The sequence below is a fragment of the Dermacentor variabilis genome, unplaced genomic scaffold (genome assembly GCF_050947875.1).
Source record: "Dermacentor variabilis isolate Ectoservices unplaced genomic scaffold, ASM5094787v1 scaffold_12, whole genome shotgun sequence".
NCBI classification, from domain to species: Eukaryota; Metazoa; Arthropoda; class Arachnida; order Ixodida; family Ixodidae; genus Dermacentor; species Dermacentor variabilis.
In genome coordinates this window covers 1,728,076-1,746,806 of record NW_027460280.1, presented here as the reverse complement: position 1 = coordinate 1,746,806, position 18,731 = coordinate 1,728,076, and the positions used below count along the sequence as shown (strand labels likewise).

Sequence of the window (18,731 nt, the reverse complement as noted above, 5' to 3'; positions counted from 1 at the left end):
AAAAAAATTATGAGGCTCAATGTGGTCCTTACGAATAAAAGTCCAAGTAGAAAAAATGAATAAGAACGTAGTTACCCTGGCTGGCTTTAGTTCGTGACATGAATGCTTTGGCGTAGGTGAAAAATAATGTTGATATTTTTTATGCGATATGACGGCACAAATGAACCACCACAACTGTTTGTGTCATCATATCTCGCTGCGTGTTTTGTCAACTTGCCTGATAGTGTGTTGATTTGGCTTGTCTCGCTGTATGTTCCGATCTAAGACGTTAGAAATGCCAATGCACATTTGGCGTCAAATGTTTATAACAACATTAAGCCCACAAAGTTCCAGAATTGACAATCTAAAGGAAGGCTTTGGAAATATTAATGCACCTTTCGCAGCAAATGTTTATTAGAACTTTAGACCCATAAAGTGTCAGAATTGAAATCCAAGCGCTCCCGATTCCGCGGCCTCAGCAAAGATGCCGCGACGAGCCCGCCCGCCACGCCTTTGGAACTTTGTGCTCGCAAGGAGATCTTCGCGTTACAATATGTGACTCCTGGTGCATAGGCGTTGCCGCGAAATCCAGCCCGATTTCGCAATGTTCGCGCTAAAATGTTTTTTCGAGCGTGAAAAGGACATTCTAGACAAAATCGAGCATGATTTCCGGCGCCAGGGGTTGTTTTGACCGGCGGCGCATGGGTAGCACGAAAAAATTTCGGGGGGGGGGGGCTGAAGCTCCATAAGCGCCCCCCCCCAAAAATTTTTTCGTGCTACCCATGCGCCGCCGGTCAAAACAACCCCTGGCGCCGGAAATCATGCTCGATTTTGTCTAGAATGTCCTTTTCACGCTCGAAAAAACATTTTAGCGCGAACATTGCGAAATCGGGCTGCATTTCGCGGCAACGGCCGTATGGGCAGGACATGTAATGACGAGGGAAGATAAGCGATGGTCATTAAGGGTTACGGACTGGATTCCAAGGGAAGGGAAGCGTAGCAGGGGGCGGCAGAAAGTTAAGTGGGCAGACGACATTAAGAAGTTTGCAGGGACAACATGACCCCAACTAGTACATGACCGGGGTAGTTGGAAAAGTATTGGAGAGGCCTATGCTCTACAGTGGGCGTAACTAGGCTGCTGCTGCTGCTGATGATGATGAGGCGGAGGAGCTATCTAAGAACGCTCGACGTGTGGCAAGTGTCGCAGTGTGCGCGAAATTTCAAGTGTGCAAGTGCAGAAACGTCACTGTGATATACGAACGTGTTCACGGTCGGCCATGAGCAAAGTACGCGCCGCCTTCGAAACGTCAACCACACTTTGGAAGAAGTGGCCCGATCCTGTAGAAAGTGTATTAATAAACTGCGCTGCTCCCGCGCTATGATGGGCCTGGTCATCGCTATGGCACAAAATGTGGTGTATAAGATGGACTGTTTCATAGCATTGAAATAAGCGCTTCATGAAAGGTTCGCTTAACATAGATTCCAGCATTTGCGTTGAATCTGACTTGATTGCACCTATTTCAAGTGTACCTCTCCAACTCAGAATCACGCCATTGCATACTTTTCCAATTATCGCTATAGCTAAATCCTGCAAGAATGTTTCTTAGAAAGTTGATGAGAGGCATCAGAAGCATCGCTTAGTTATGCGGTGCCAGGTGGCCTTTCAATCAGTCATTTAAAGCTTGATATGACGGGAGGCTAGCTTACGAAGCAAGGAATGTAGCATGACTCCTCACCCATATGCACTGCAGCACACGGACGACGACGTTTCCAGCTGGAGGCACAATGCGGTACAGAGGCTTTCCGACCATGAAGAGCACTGCGCAAAGGGAGGACGAGGTAGCAGTGCCGGCACGCCACTACGCATGTTCACACACTCCTACTCACCGAGCGCCAGCACCATCAGCGCCGCCGGCACACCAAAGGCCAGCGGGAAGCAGAACATCTGGCCCAAGCAGCGTTGTACTGCGCGAGACGGGACTCGTTTTTCTGCAAAGCCCTTTGTGCAAGTCTCATGTGCTACGTCATTGACCTTGAAGATATTGTCAATACAATACAATCAAGATGCCGCAATTTTCTGCAAGACCCATAATTTGAAAACTAAATGTGAGATTTTGTATCAGTAATATTTATTTCCCATCGATGGGGGTATGCGCTATTGACGGAAGTGGCGCGAATAAAAGTGCCGGGACCCTTCATGAAATTCGCCGTAGGCAGTGACAGGGAGTTGTGACAATTACAAAATGATCAAATCACAATGAGATACATACTTGGCAATGCACCGTTACAATGTAATTGAGACACGTTATGCAGCATAATTATTAACCTGGCCTACACTTGGACGGTCACAGAAAGCGCGACATAAAACAGAGAGACAAATGCATAATCCGCACCGTGCAAGGACAAAGCCATGGGCCACCGCCGGCGTATGAGTGCCGAATTGAAACGCTGCGGTGAACGTTTCGGCCGATCACACTGCAGAAATAGGGAGCTGGGCCAGTTGTGAGGTTCGTTGCGCTGCTTACTCGGTGGTAGAAATAATCGCACAGGCAGTGCAGTCTGCCACCGCTCGTCCATCCCGTTGCGGCACCGTTGGCGAGGTCAACATCGACACCGTTTTTGAGCAAGAAAGCGCCGACGAAACGCACTCTCGGTGGCTAGACGGGAAGGTGCGTTCGACGGCTGTGCGATTACGGCTAACACGGCGTCTCACAAGCCCTAGATGTCACGCACGCTTCAGACGTTTCAAAGAGTGACTTGGAAACATGTGTCCAATCGTGTCCTCACGGTTAGGGTATTGAGATGCTGTGCTGGACCCACCGTCGGTGGCGCAATTATAGCATTGTCGCACCTGACCCGCTTCATGGAAAACTAGAGCTGCCCTTCGTGCGCCTTCACACATTGCGCCCCAAAAATTGCACTTTGACGAATGTATAAAAATAACGCTAGTTTAACACATTTATCAGGCTCATTTACGAGCGTGTAAAAGGTGGCACGCGTCGCAACTTCTGAGACATCTGCATATGGCATCGCATATGTGGAGCATTAAAGCTCTGTCCAATGTGTTTTTTTTTTAATGGGTACGAATGAATGAACCATTGTTACTTGGCGAGTGAGAAATAAATTTCAGCTAGGCCTCTTGAAATTTTCCTGTTTCCGAGGTGGTGTGTGTCAAATGTTTCGTGTGTTTTTCGTAATGTTGCCTAGGGGCATTCACTATGGTTTATGCACATTGAAGGATGAATGTTTACTTGGTACTAAGATATGTAGAAAGCGTCACAACCAAGCGAAAGACGAGCACCACGTAAGCAGGCACTCTCTGAGCGTTCTTTTCTTACCATGCAAAATTGACCAAGTAGAACCGTTCGCATGAAGAGGAGATGTTCACTTGGCCATTGACGGTCCCACTGAACCATGCAAACACATTGAAAATGAAGCGCGACGTACGTCTTTTGAACCGTCGCAAAAGTACCTATGGAGTAGTGCTGCTGAACATGAGTTCCGTTGTCAGTACCACTTGGCTTGTGTGTTCAGTTAGCGGTGTACTCCGCCCACTACAATGTCATCCAGTGGGAAGAAGCTCACACATTCGAATCAAGCGTCGCATGGGCCAGCTCGGACAGTCCTCAATATAGGAAAACTTGAGTCTTCTGCTAATCACTTAATCATCTCCGTGTGGACTCCCAAATTTTTTCTGCTATAGACGTCGCAATTAATGATGATAAAATAACAGATTAAATGAATGTATCGGGCTCCCCAGGGCCAATTGGGAACGTTTGCTGTACACAGGAAGTTGTAAAACGCCGTCAAAGAGGGGTTTCACTCAATAATTTTTCCAATTCGTTCATGATCGAAAGCAAAATAGCCACGCCTCACTCTGGCCACGCGTCCCTCTTATGGCCATCCCTGTGCCGCTACAAAAGTCCATGTCCCGCCTAGCGGAGCCTTCGCATTCGTTCAACATTGAACCGGGGCTCTCTCTTGAGTGATAGGAGCTTCGAGAGAGTGCGCCGTCTGAAATTTTCGCTGTTGCGGGTGCACATCGGTGCATACATTGCAGATGCCATCGTTAGTGTGTTACGTGTAGGCTACGTTTGGTTGTTAAACATAACCAAACCTGGTGAGGGACCTTTGAGATCAGCACGAACTGTAAGGAAAACTGTTTTATCGTGTGCTGCTCAATCAGAGCCCGGCGCAAGCACATCTCAATATTGCCAACGCTGGCACATACCTCGCAGAATTGGTGTGATGAATGTTGACAGCAGGCTGCCGGCGTTGATTGACAGGTAGAAGAGCGAGAAGAACTGCTCCAGCTGCCTTTCCTGGGGAGTAGATCATATTGACACGTGTTGGTCATTTTTCCGGTGAACGCTTTTCACTGGTTAAAAAATGTTAAGCGTTATTGCTCGGTGCACGCAGGACGCACCTGCATGTATCACAGTAATCCTGTAGCCGATTCCATCTGAGCTGTCGCCTTTTGTCATCAGATGCGTGATGCGAATCGTGCGTTCGACAACTCGTGCGCGTACCAGAGCTTAGGCGGGAACCTTGCACGCGTGCCGACGCGTCTGACCCGCAGATCAGACGATTGCCGACAGCTCTCGCGGCTATCGTCTGCGTAGAGTGTCACTGGATTTTTGCTGGGCACAAGTTCGCCCAATAAAAAGGCAGTCGTGACTCACAGATTTACTACTGTGTTCTTCACCGTCAGTATAACGTAACAATATGCACAGTGGTTGCACGAAATAATCCACCAAAGACCACTTGATGCGCCTTGGCTGTATGAATCATGCGCATCAATGCAGTAGTAAATTTCACTGCAGTTTAACAGGGCCGGCCGAACATTTTCAAAGAGGTGACATCGCGCGAAGCGCACAGATGCACGTTCCACAAGTGCACATTTCGCCACGCGGTGGTGGCACAGTGCCTTCGACGTTCTGCTGCCAATCCTCCGAGGACCGAATCCTGGCCGATAAGGGCCCACCTGCAATAACCCAATGTTTCTATCAATTTTTCCTCACTCTCTGCATACCACAGGAAGCATACGCAATTAAGAAGATCCGCCACGGCACGGAAAGCTGGCTCGATCATAGTAAAAAAAATATATTGGGACAGTTGAGAAAGAAAAATCCGGAGCGCATGTAGAAGAGAAAGCAGACGGACGTCGTCACATTTCCTGAAGGGCTGTAACCCTGAGCAACGCATTCTGTGACCCCCTTTATTTTAGTGATATAGCACAATTTCACGCATAGACCCGACATTTACACCATGTAGATTTTACATAAACAAGTAGTGAGCGCAGCGAGCGTGGCATTTTTGCAGACGAGTTCCAGGGCTAGGCGAACATACTTTATCGCTAATAGCGTGGCCTTGCGAAGACTAATTACCTAACATTATTCCATTTGCTTTTTTTACGAGTGCGTTAGGGGCACTTCATAAATGGCTAATTTGGAGGCAGTCACATCTCAATGCACATCCGACTTTTCAAAACCTTGAAAATACTGGTAATTGAATTACAAAAGTCACTCGAGGCATCAAGGGCGTCCCGCTGCGGGGCCAACTTTGAATGATGAAGGCATGTGCTGAACCATTTCAGGCAAATAGTGCCGCGACTGGAAGAAGCACTGTTTGAAACTTGGTTGTCGTCTCATCTGATAGCGGGGCTCGGTGCCGACATTGCACGAATTCAGCGTTGATGGTAAATATCTGGAATTCGGTGACACTTTCAAAATATCAGAAAATGTATGAAACTATGGCTGCCTTCAAATTTCACACTTAGACAACTGCCCCTAGGGCACTGATAAAAAAGTTCAAGATATTGTTACGGATGAGATGGATTTATTTACAAGATAATCGAAGGCCGTAGAGACGAGATCGCAGGCAGTCGGGCATTTTTTGCTCCCCGCACGCAGTTGTTCCATCTGCTCTTCTTCGACTCCGCCGCGCAGCGCAACATCTTCCTCCACCACAGACGAAGCTCGTCGAGCGATTTAGGGAACCACATAATTGGCAGTTCTTGGTTCGGGAACCTTATGGTGGTAGTGTTGCAGGGGGGTCACATGAACCACTTGAGTCTTCCACGACCGGCGATTATTGGCGGTAAACGAGGTCGCGGGATTGAATCCCGGCCAAGGCGGCCGCATTTCGACGGGGGTGAAATGCGAAAACACCCGTGTACTTAGATTTAGGAGCACGTTAAAACCCCAGGCAGTCAAAATTTCCGGAGTCCTCCACTACAGAGTGCCTCATAATCACAAAGTGGTTTTGGCACGTAAAACCCCATAAAAATTATTGGCGGTAAGTTTTGTTAAAATTTCTTTCTGGGCGAATTGGTGCATGCTTGATTCGAAAATTATAAGAGCGCTAGCACCTGCAACCACAAAGGAACAAGAACCAGACACAAGCGCAGATTCAGCGCTTGTCTCTCGTCCTTGTTCCACTGTGGTTGCATGTGTTAGCGCTGTTATAATTTTCAAGGTCAGTTTTGCGATGACGTAGTTGACGTCACTTAATTGCCTGTGTATCACGAATGAACTGCTGTGCGTTGAGATCAACTTGCGATACAAGCCTTTCTTCTGTAGAAGTGTCCACAGTAACACATGATCGCCAGGAGCGAAAGTGACATGCATATGCCGGGCGCCACAGCGTGCCCTGGTGGAAACTTGCCAAGAGAGCGTTCTTAAGCGAGCTAGCCGACACGCTTTTTCGGCACAACACAATGTGTGTGGAATGTATACGCCTTCATTCAGTGTCAATGGCAAAATCGTGCCCAAGGACGTTTGGGGAGTGCGAGCGTGGAACAGATAGAAATGCGCATACCCGGTTATCGGCACAAAAAATCAGCACAAAAAGAAAAAAGCCGCAGCGATGGCGTAGAGGTAGAACACCCGCCTCGCGTGCAAGAGGTCCGTGGTTCGAATCCCGGTGCCGCGCAATTTTCCACCGGATAAAAAAAATCCGCGTGTTGAAAAAATTGCATAAACAGGCCTGGAGTGTGGCCTGATCCTGGTGACCAGAACCGGTAACGCACTCCCTCACCAGAGCAGGATTGGTCACCCTGGTGAAGTGCTTGGCCACAACCTCCTATATGAATACAACACTCAAATCCCGGCCCTCAGTCCCCAGCACCTGCGAAGCAACTGACCACGGCGGCGGTCAGACCTGCGACGCAGCAGAGGGTGCTAAGAATCCCTGGCTCCGGACAGGCCGCCATTGGAATATGAACCTGGCAACGTTTGACGCTAGAACGTTATCTAGTGAGGCGAGTCTAGCAGTTCTATTGGAGAAACAAGAGGGCAGTAAATGGGATATAATAGGGCTCAGTGAAGTTAGGAGGCCAAAAGAACCATATACAGTGCTAAAAACCAGGCACGTCCTGTACTACCGGGGCTTAGCGGAGAGACGAGAACTAGGAGTCGGATTCCTGATTAACAAGGATATTGCTGGTAACATACAGAAATTCTATAGCATTAACGAGAGGGTGGCAGGTCTTGTTGTGCAACTTAATAAGAGGTATAAAATGAAGGTTCTACAGGTCTACGCCCCTACATCCAGTCATGATGACCAGGAAGTCGAAAACATTTATGAAGACGTGGAATCGGCGATGGGTAAAGTCAAAGCAAAATACACTACACTGATGGGCCCCTTCAATGCCAGGGTAGGCAAGAAGCAGGCTGGAGACAAGTCAGTGGGGGAATATGGCATAGGCACTAGGAATAGCAGGGGAGAGTTATTGGTAGAGTTTGCGGAACAGAATAATATGCGGATAATGAATACCTTCTTCCGCAAGCGGGATAGACGAAAGTGGACCTGGAGGAGCCCGAATGGCGAGACTAAAAATGAAATATACTTCATACTCTGCGCTGACCCTGCCATCATACAAGAAGTGGACGTGCTCAGCAAGGTGCGCTGCAGTGACCATAGGATGGTAAGAACTCGAATTAGCCTCGACCTGAGGAGGCAACGGAAGAAACTGGTACATAAGAAGCCCATCAATGAGTTAGCAGTAAGAGGGAAAATGCAGGAGTTCCAGATCAAGCTACAGAACAGGTATTCGACTTTAACTCAGTAAGAGGGCCTTAGTGTTGAAGCAGTGAACGACAATCTTGTGGGCATCATTAAGGAGTGTGCAATAGAAGTCGGTGGTAACTCCGTTAGACAGGATACCAGTAAGCTATCGCAGGAGACGAAAGATCTGATCAAGAAACGCCAATGTATGAAAGCATCTCACCTTACAGCTAGAATAGAACTGGCAGAACTTTCGAATAATCGACAAGCGTAAGACAGCAGACACAAGGAAGTATAATATGGACAGAATTGAACATGATCTCAGGAACGGAGGAAGCCTAAAAGCAGTAAAGAAGAAACTAGGAATTGGCAAGAATCAGATGTATGCGTTAAGAGACAAAGCCGGCAATATCATTACCAATATGGATGAGATAGTGCAAGTGGCTGAGGAGTTGTATAGAGATTTATATAGTACCAGTGGCACCCACGACGGTAATAGAAGACATAATATTCTAGAGGAATTCGAAATCCCACAGGTAACGCAGGAAGAAGTAAAGAAAGCCTTGGAAGCTATGCAAAGGGGGAAGGCAGCTGGGGAGGATCAGGTAACAGCAGATTTGTTGAAGGATGGTGGGCAGATTGTTCTAGAGAAACTGGCCACCCTGTATACGCAATGCCTCATGACTTAGAGCGTACCGGAATCTTGGAAAAACGCTAACCTAATCCTAATCCATAAGAAAGGGGACGCCAAAGACTTGAAAAATTTATAGACCGGTCAGCTTACTGTCCGTTGCCTACAAAGTATTTACTAAGGTAATTGCAAATAGAATCAGGAACACCTTAGATTTCCGTCAACCAAAGGACCAGGCAGGATTCCGTAAAGGCTACTCAACAATAGACCATATTCACACTATCAATCAGGTGATAGAAAAATGTGCGGAATATAACTAACCTTTATATAAGCTTTCATTGATTACGCGAAAGCGTTTGATTCAGTCGAAACCGCAGCAGTCATGGAGGCATTGCGGAATCAGGGTGTAGACGAGCCGTATGTAAAAATACTGAAAGATATCTATAGCGGCTCCACAGCCACCGTAGTCCTCCATAAAGAAAGCAACAAAATCTCAATAAAGAAGGCCGTCAGGCAGGAAGATACGATCTCTCCAATGCTCTTCACAGCGTGTTTACAGGAGGTATTCAGAGACCTGGATTGGGGAGAATTGGGGATAAGAGTTAATAGAGAATACCTTAGTAACTTGCGATTCGCTGATGATTTTGCCTTGCTTAGTAACTAAGGCGACCAACTGCAATGCATGCTCACTGACCTGGAGAGGCAAAGCCGGAGGGTGGGTCTAAAAATTAATGTGCAGAAAACTAAAATAATGTTTAACAGTCTCGGAAGAGAACAGCAGTTTACGATAGGTAGTGAGGCACTGGAAGTGGTAAGGGAATATAGCTAGGACAGGTAGTGACTGCGGATCCGGATCATGAGAGAGAAATAATCAGAAGAATAAGAATGGGCTGGGGTGCGTTTGGCAGGCATTCTCAGATCATGAACAGCAGGTTACCATTATCTATCAAGAGGAAAGTTTATAACAGCTGTGTCTTACCAGTACTCACGTACGGGGCAGAAACTTGGAGGCTTACGAAAAGGGTTCTACTTAAATTGAGGACGACGCAACGAGCTATGGAAAGAAGAATGATAGGTGTAACGTTATGGGATAAGAAATGAGCAGATTGGGTGAGCGAACAAACGCGAGTTAATGATATCTTAGTTGAAATAAAGAAAAAGAAATGGGGAGGCGGCATGGGCAGGACATGTAATGAGGAGGAAAGATAACCGATGGTCATTAAGAGTTACAGAATGGATTCCAAGGGAAGGGAAGCGTAGCAGAGGGCGGCAGAAAGTTAGGTGGGTGGATGAGATTAAGAAGTTTGCAGGGACAACATGGCCACAATTAGTACATGACCGGGGTAGTTGGAGAAGTATGGGAGAGGCCTTTGCCCTGCAGTGGGCGTAACCAGGCTGATGATGATGATGATGATGTTGTTGATGATGATGATGATACCCGGTTACTTATGGCTTGGCTATGTTGTATGTGTACGTGACAAAGGGCAGCACGGCATGCCAATTCCTGTGATCAGCTGAGACGTACAGTGAGAACATCTTGGTTTATGGTGGATGCGCATGACAGACTAAATCCGTGTTTTCCGCGACGGACGGTGAATCACGTGACTACACGTCACGGATTCGTGCCGTCCGCGACCCTCATGGCCGGAAAATGTCGAGCTATTTTTCGCAACCGGATTGTGGGGGTCGAATGCTGCGGATTTAGCCTAGCGTGCTCTACAGTCTGGCAACAAGCGCGGCTTTGGGATCTTTCTGAAACAGCTTCATCGCTGTTGACACCATTCGTGCGTGTTTGCGCGCGCGACTCGCACGAGAGCGACTGCAGTGAACTCGAGCGACGAGGCAACTTTCTCCTTCTTGCATCTCGTGGAGCAGTTTCCCGCGTTTTGGACATGACTCTCACCGATTACGCGGACACGAGAGCGAAAGAGACGATTTGGCAGCAACTAAAGAAACTGCTGTCTTGTCACTCGAAGCAGCCTCCGGTATTCCTCAATATCACTGACCAACAGATCTGGGTACAAGTGGTTTTGCATACCGAGATGCTTGTTGGCGATATAGTGCTTTTGCCAACAAGACCTCTTTCTATGAACCAAGTAAGTTGGAACCAATCCAAGTTGCACAAAACAGCCATCGCGGCCAACCGCCGTTTCCTTTCGATCTCCATTCAGAGTGAAAAACACGTATGACAAAGTCTTTATTACACCGATGGCATCATCTAGAGTGAGTAGAAACAAGCAAACATTTGGAACTTACGACCACTGAGATCTGCCCGGGCCACCTCAACATCTTCGAGGCCATGTTAAGCCAATACAGCCACTCTAAGCCTACACGCCGAAAATCTGAGTATGGATTTCGGAAACTGTGCCCACTCATCACGAATACTTTGCTGTCGAAGCTTCTGGACACAAATGTAAACCAAATGCAAGCCTCAGTTTGAAAGTTAGGGGCCACGCAGTGGACGACGACGATTTGACAGGTTCGAGGCGGACGGCAGTCGCTTCGGGCGGTGCCACCATCTTTATTTTTCCGGTGCCGTCGTCTGCTCACTCCATCCGTCGTGTGGATGCGCTTCGCAGCCGGAAGGGCGGCGGAATAAGCCTCTGCGGAACCAATTTTCGCGGAGCCGTCCGTAGTGTGGATCCACCATTATACGATTCGTGCGTTCGGTGTGGCCATTTGTTTGTGGGTGGCGTACGGCGGTGAATGCCGATACGTAGAACCGCCAAAGCGCAGCAGTTCCTCAACAACGTCGGCGGTGAATTGCCGTCCACGGTCACTTATAAGAACACGTGGAGCGCCGTGACGCAGGATGACAGAATGAAGCAGAAAGCACGACACATAGGCGGCGGTACCAGAGGTAAGCGCCAGTCTCAGTATAGCGCGTCAAGTAGTCGACGCACACAATAATCCAGAGACGGCCGGTAGAGCACTTGCGAAGGGGGCCGAGCAAATCAATACCAACTTTTCAAATAGTAAGATAGGCGGTTTCACTGGTTGCAAAAAGCATGCAGGAGGCGTCGCCGGCTCCTTATGATATTGTCAACCTGGGCCGCTTGCAATGTACAGTCTTGTACTTTTCTATAGCTTCGGCCAATAGAAGCGCTGGCGTCATCGATGAAGCGTGCGAGCAAAACCAAGGTGACCCGATGTGATGTCATCATGCATGATGCGAAGAATAGCAGTACGCAGGCATTTGGGAAGTACCAGGAGCGAGAAAGCGCCTTCGGCAGAATAATCCTTTTTGTGAAGCAGTCCGTCACACAGCGTGAAGTGGTTTGTCTGACCTGACATTCGGGCCACCTCTGATAGGGGTATGGGTGTAGGATCACGACGTTGCTCACATTTAGAGGTGCTGAGGTCAGGAAACTCGGTAATGCTGGCAAGATAGCCGTCGAAGTCATCATCGTAAGCGGTGGAGTGTGCGACGGGAGACGAACAAATCATTCGGCACCGGTATGACACCGACCGCTCTTGTTGTCAACAGAAAAGGCATATTCTTTAAGGCGCAACCCCCAACGTGTCAGCCGTCCAGATGGATCCCGCAGTTCAACAAGCCATCAAAGGGAATGATGATCCGTCATTATCTTGAAATGGCGACCGTACAGATATGGCCGGAACTTTTGGATGGCCAAGACTACTGTCAGGCATTGCAATTCGGTGACAGTGTAATTTCGCTCCGCTCTCGTCAGTGTCCCACTTGCGTACGCAACGAGGTGCTGGCGCCCATGATGAAGTTGAACGCGGACGGCGCCGACCACCACACCACTAGCGTCACTGTGTAGCCCAGTCATGGTGTCGGGATCGAGAAATTCTAGCGTGAATCGGGAAGTACACCGGCTGGAGATCAACCGAAGGCACCTAAGCCTAAGGTGGCCCCTTACATCCATAGACTTTCCCACAACCTTAAGAAGGTGGCAAGTAGGCAAGCGCGTGCCAGTTTGTTTCTCCGCCCGAAGTAAACCGGGAAAGTTGTGTTCACGTATCTGTAACGCCAGAAAACGTCGGTGCCAGAAGAACCACTAACCGCCGTTTAAATGTTCCACTGGAGTGATGTATTGCATTCCCATGTGATGTGTGGTGTTTTACGTCGGCAAAACTGGTATCAATGACGGTTTAGGGGAGCACGCTCAAAAACTGAAAAACTAGATGATAAATGCACACACTTAGTTGCGCACGTTAGCAAGTGCACGGATTGTGTGGCCCGATCAAAAGAGACGTCGATTCTAGGAAAGAGGAGTGACAAGACCGCGCGCATCAGTCTAGAGGCCTACCACATTAGAAAATTATGTAGCAAGTGCACTCGTTCCCTTGCTCTCTTTGCTGCTGAATTTGATCTTTATCGGGGGGTTCTGATTGCAAAGAAAAAGGAAAATAATTGTTTGCTCTTTGTTGCACTTGCTTGGCTGTATTGCGCTTGCGTCGTTGACCCGGTATCACCCTTCACGTGTTTTCCCCCTCATTTCCCTTGCTTCACTCTGACATGTATAAGGTGTGCTATCCTTGCCAATAAATGTAATTGTCAGTCAGCGCTTGTGTGTATGTCTCTCCCTTCTTGTATTGGTCTGTTTGCGCTGTTACCCACGTCTTTCAAAATAAATCAACTCGCTCAAAATAAGTACTGTATGATGTGCTATGCAGACTTTTACTAAGCGCGCTAGATCGATGCGATGTGCTAGTCTTTTATTTACTATGCTAGTCGCTTTTTATTAGCCATGTTAAGAGGATGTTGTGACTTTTTTTGTCAAACCGTAGCAGGTAGGCGTGAAATTGGCTACGCATGCTAATTGCGAAAAAAAAACAAAGCAGCAGCACAAAACACAGTGTCAATAAATCGGTAAATAAATAGCCGAAATAGCAGTGAAAACCTTTCGTAATTTGTACTAAATAAATACAAAATAATGAAATTACATAAGCATCGATCCCTAAACTATCATACGATCAATGTACAATTGCTGCTATGAACAATTATTTGCCCCAAGTCTTTCACAACTTGTGCACTGGATGCTGAGAGCTTCACGTTCTCATATTTGCGCAACAGTGGCAAAAAAAACAAAGTAATTAGCGTCACAACTTAGTGACCATTGTCTAAACCGAATTTCAAATTAAAGGAGAAATAGCAAAGTAGTTGGTGTGCCCGCGAGGCAACGTTTTGCGCTGAACCAAAATGTCCCTACATTGAAGCGGGCTGTTCAAATGACGACATCAGGCAGCACATCCTGGCGCACGCGGCCAATATATGAGAAACACTTTTGCAAAGCGCACCGACCGAACGCGAGCAGTTTCCGCAAGATCTCGCGACGGCGGCCTGACCCGGCGTGGCAGCCGATTGAGAGACGCTCATGAACGGCACACAAGCCAGAACAAAGTGCGTCGACGGCACCACTCGACACCAAATGCGTCGTCGATTACGCTTCTGAAAAACCCCAACAACTTGTAATATTCACAAACCAAACGACCATGTGCTACGAATTTCAAACCGATTTCACGGCCCTTACCGGTTGATACAGCTGCTCCGCAGGTTACTGTCCTCACTGCTGAAAGCAACGTTGTTGAAACAAGCCGCATAACTCGCATAATATGAAAATACTACGCCACCACGATCCATGCGATCAGGCTTCATGGAGCCAGAGACAGCGATGCGAACAAAGTGGCAGCCATCCCGCTCTTCACACCGTTTCTGGTGTCTCTATCACGAGGAGTAGACGTCATTTTGCCAGAGCGCTGCATTGCGGACGGCCGACGATGTGACGCGTCACTTCTGCGCAACGCCAGTCGGCCCGTTGGTCATCCATTCGTGCTTCCTTTGTTCCCGGCCTCTGGTATTCTCGCATCGTATCCCAGTGCACTGAAGAATGTGTTGAAAATTGCGGCCTCTCGTTCATCCGCAATTAAACAGCGCTTGCGCAGGAAGGACCATTGGCGCAGTCGCGGGACCTTACACGACGGAGCACGGTTTGGGTAAGGGCTAGTTGGTACTCTATTGCAAATTTAACTACGGTGTGTAAATAGACAAAGGACCGAAAGAACAACGATGACAAGCGCTGACTTCCAACGGTCTGTCTTATATAGGGCAGACAGGTAGATGTGTAAATGTTAGACTGCAAGAAGATAGCAATAAAGTGCGCAGAGAGGTTACGAGACGTCCACTGTGCAGAATGCGGCTCTATTCCGTTCTTTGAAAAGACCAGGCATCCTAATGAAAACACTGGACCTACCATTGAAGCGATCGCTGAGGGTGACTAGGCTTTAGTAAGCCGCCAATTACTTTAACAGTTAGCTTGCTTTACTTGAGATTGCACATGCGCCCCTAAAGTAGACGATTATGGTTCGTTTGAATTTTGTACGCGTACTCATGCCGGCTTCGTATATTGGAGGGGAGTCTTGGTCGCGTGGTTATATAGGCCGCTTATTCGAAATAAAACTTGGGTTGGAAATCAGCACCTGTCGTCGTCGTTTTGTCACTTTGTCTATGTACGCGCAGTAGTCAAATTTATGAAGGAGCGTTTGCCCAATACCCCTCGAAAGGGTAGTCCGGCGCTTGGCGCATTCGTATGGTTCGTGTTATGCGTAGCACAGGGTGATTAGTGCAGCGACAAAAATAATTAAAGTGTTTTCTTGATGTTCGTTGTTCATATCGTAGTGCAGAGTTATGAAAAGTTTCCCGAAAATTACCCTGAAACGTACTGATGTTGTCAAGGGCTTATGAAACACGCCGGGGATCGCTTGGTCTGAACGGGCGCAAAAATTCGAGCAGGGAATGTCACTGCTTTGATGTGCACGTAATTTCGCAGGAAAAAATCGCACATTGATTTGTTGTTTTCACAGCTAACATCTACGCCATGAGGGCACCCGATTGCTCTGTTCGACTAGTGAGCAGATGGTTTTATTTTATTCTATTACCTTAAAGGGACACTAAAGCGACACAACAAATAAGTTTAGACTAATGAAGCATTGTTTGAGAACCCTGCAGGCAGTCATTTCAAAAAACTAGTTTGATTATTAGATGAGAAAATGAAGGTCCACGAATCAGTATGTGAATTTCGCGCTGTAACCCCAGCGCCGGCCCGTAAGCGTGTTGTCAGGGATTCCAAAGTATGTTTTCGCATTGGGGCCTTGTTGGCGGAATGAAGGTTCCCGAAACTTGCTATGTTTAATATTTGGTTCCATTAGAACACAATGCAGTAAATCTTTACGCTATATATAATTTGTAGGCCCTAGAAGATGCCATCAAAATCCAAGACGTCAGAGCCCCCAGGTGCGGGAACTGAAGTAGGCGTCCCCACGCGTACTTCGTTCTTGCGCTTTTTCTGGCTTACCAAACGGCTTATCGTCGTAAGAGTGGCGTTTTTAGTGTTGTAGAACGGTAATTTACTGATCCAGAAGAAATCATTTTTCCCTTTAGTGTCCCTTTATGGACCCCTCTAGGGGGTCACGAGGGTTGCAATGTGGGCTTGTTGGTAATGCATCTTCAAGGGTTGTACGGTAGCGCAATTAATAGACGGGCAAAAGAAGACACACAGGGACACACAGGTGTGTGTCCCTGTGTGTCTTCTTTTGTCCCGTCTATTAATCGCGCTACCGTAGACGTGTGTGTCCCTGTGTGTCTTCTTTTGTCCCGTCTATTAATCGCGCTACCATACACGTTTGTGTCCCTGTGTGTCTTCTTTTGTCCCGTCTTTTAATCGCGCTACCATACACGTGGGTGTCCCTGTGTGTCTTCTTTTGTCCCGTCTCTTAATCGCGCTACCGTACACCCCTCCAGGGGGTGTTACAGAAGGGTTGGATATGCAGAAAAGGAAACTTTTTTTTACAAAGATAACCACATGGTAATTTCTCGACAGGTAGTCTGTTACATTTTGAAGCAATATCGTCAGGCAGGTGGTAGCGGCAACGCTTTGGGAAAGGTCATTCCAGTCGGATGCTCTGCTCGGAATAAAGGAGCAGTGCGGCTCCGTGGCCGGGCGACTTGAAGGCCAGTACGATGAGATGTGCGGGCTGGTGGAATGATAAAGCTGTGATAAGCTGGCTGCCGTGATAAAACTTATGGAACAGGGCCAGAGATTCGATGCAGCGACGAAGTGCGGGAGACAGCAGAGATGATTCTACTTTTAAGTATGATACACTGGTATGATGGGAATAGGACGAATGAATGAATTGGCCTGCTCGATTCTGCACTGCCTTGAGTGCAAGCACACCTGATGCGGGCCCCAGATGGCTGCGGCGTGCTCAAAATGGAATTGTAAGTCAGCAACATTCAGTGCTCAGGCGCGTGACTCACGTAAATGACGCTTTAGAAAGCCGACTGTTCTGTTAGCAGACGCTATGTAAGTAATATGCGTGCACCATGTTAGATCATATGACAATTTTACTCCTAAGTGATTATATTTTCGACACTTTCAACTGTAACGTTACCGACTGCGTAAGGAAAAGATAAGAGATTACGACGACGCGAGAAAGATACTGATTTACATTTAGTGGGGTTAAGTGCGATGAGCCACTCGTCACACCATACTTAATACAGTTAAAATTACTTTGAAGAGCTTGCTGCTCAGAAGGGTTAGTGATGGAACGATAAATGACGCAGTAATCCGCAAACATACGAATCTGACATGTCACACGTAAAGGCAAGTCATTTATGTATATTAGGAACAACAGGCGCTCAAGTACCGACCCTTGGAGGACACCAGGCGTTACTGGGAGACGGTTAGAAATGTGCTCATTAACAAAGACGGATTGGGAACGATGGCTCAGAAAAGCTTAAATCCTGTTAAGAACATGAGGGTGGATATTTAGAGCAGAAAGTTTAATTGGTAGAAGCTCATGAGACACTTTATCGAAAGCCTTTGCGAAATCTAAAAAGATGGCATCAGTTTTTTATTATGGTCCAAATTGAAATGCAAATCATGAAGAAAGTTAGCTGGCTGAGTTTCACAGGATAAACCTTTGCGAAAACCGTGCTGTGAAGAACTAAAGAAACTGTTGGAGTCTAGGAAGTTCATGATTTGTGAATAAATGACATGTTCCATGATTTTACAGGTTATACTTGTTAAGGATATTGGACGATAATTAAAAGGTGATTGTTTATTATCTAATTTATGAATGAGAATGACATTTCCCACTTTTCAGTCATCAGGTATTTGAGTTGTCAAGAGGGATACAAAAGACACAGGTGGTTTGCAGATATTTCCTTCGCATTTAGCAAAAAACTTAGAAATAATTTCATCGAAGCCAGCTGATGATGTCAGTTTCAGATGTTCAATCTGACATAATAGACCGTTTGCGGAAAATACAATCTCGGGCATAGTTCTTTCACTGGTGGTACTTCTTTGTAAGGAAGAAAGCATGTCACACTTATGAATGAATGCACTTGCAAAAGCGACGTTAAATGCTTTAGCACTTTCTGCGTCACCTACAATCTTATCCTGTTCGTCAGTAAGTGTAATTGTGCGTTTCTAGAAAGGAAAAGAACCGCGACTTGAGCCGTCAGACGAAGGAGAGCACAGGACGAGCGGTATTCTCCTCCGTCTGAGTTCCTTTCCTCTTTAAACATGTCGGACCAACTGACCCAAGGTTTCCCCCCTTGTGTGTGATTGTATTCCGGGTTCATCTGGCGCGAAAGTTGTTGAGGTTTACTTTTTAACATGCTAGGAAGGCCATTGTAAAAAAAGTCGCACTTAGCGTTACGTATTGCGATACGCGGTTTCCGCTGAATAGTATTCGCCCCACGTACTTGGACTCTGTCGCAGTTTTGCAGCTCGGAAATAACGTTTCTTCTTACTGTCTCGTAGTTTCAGTGACTGATTGAACCGAGGCTTTTATTTATTAGCACGAAAGCTGCATACTGGTATATATTTATGAATTAATGCGAAGGTAGCGTGATCGGCCCCACCTACGGCAAGTTGATTTTTCATCCACTTTCATTTCCACTAATTTATCTTTTACTTATTTCAATTAAGCACAAATACTTCCCCTATGTTGTCCTTGGTGTCAGTGTTTGTTGGCTCCTTATAATATGATCAATTCATTCACGTACTTTGTTCTTCAAAAGTAACGAACTTTCTTGTACAGAATGCCTAGGAAAAGCTGTTTCATTGGGAAGAAACTGATTAGC

General features: G+C 47.0%; 1 protein-coding gene across 22 annotated transcripts in view; it reads right to left on the bottom strand.

Moving 5' to 3' along the window:
• LOC142566355 (peptide transporter family 1-like) overlaps window positions 1–18,731 on the bottom strand; it is a 732,761-nt gene that overhangs the window by 282,888 nt on the left and 431,142 nt on the right. For 15 of the 22 annotated variants that reach the window (XM_075677280.1, XM_075677282.1, XM_075677287.1 and 12 more), the window contains 3 exons: window positions 4,211–4,301; window positions 1,867–1,944; window positions 1,716–1,798 (listed from right to left, as the gene is read on the bottom strand). The exons of 1 other annotated variant lie outside the window; for it this stretch is intronic. In XM_075677280.1, coding sequence (XP_075533395.1) covers window positions 1,716–1,798; window positions 1,867–1,944; window positions 4,211–4,301 — 252 coding nt within the window. The remainder of the gene's footprint in view (window positions 1–1,715; window positions 1,799–1,866; window positions 1,945–4,210; window positions 4,302–18,731) is intronic. 6 more of the 22 variants (XM_075677294.1, XM_075677296.1, XM_075677292.1 and 3 more) reach the window with 1 other exon arrangement.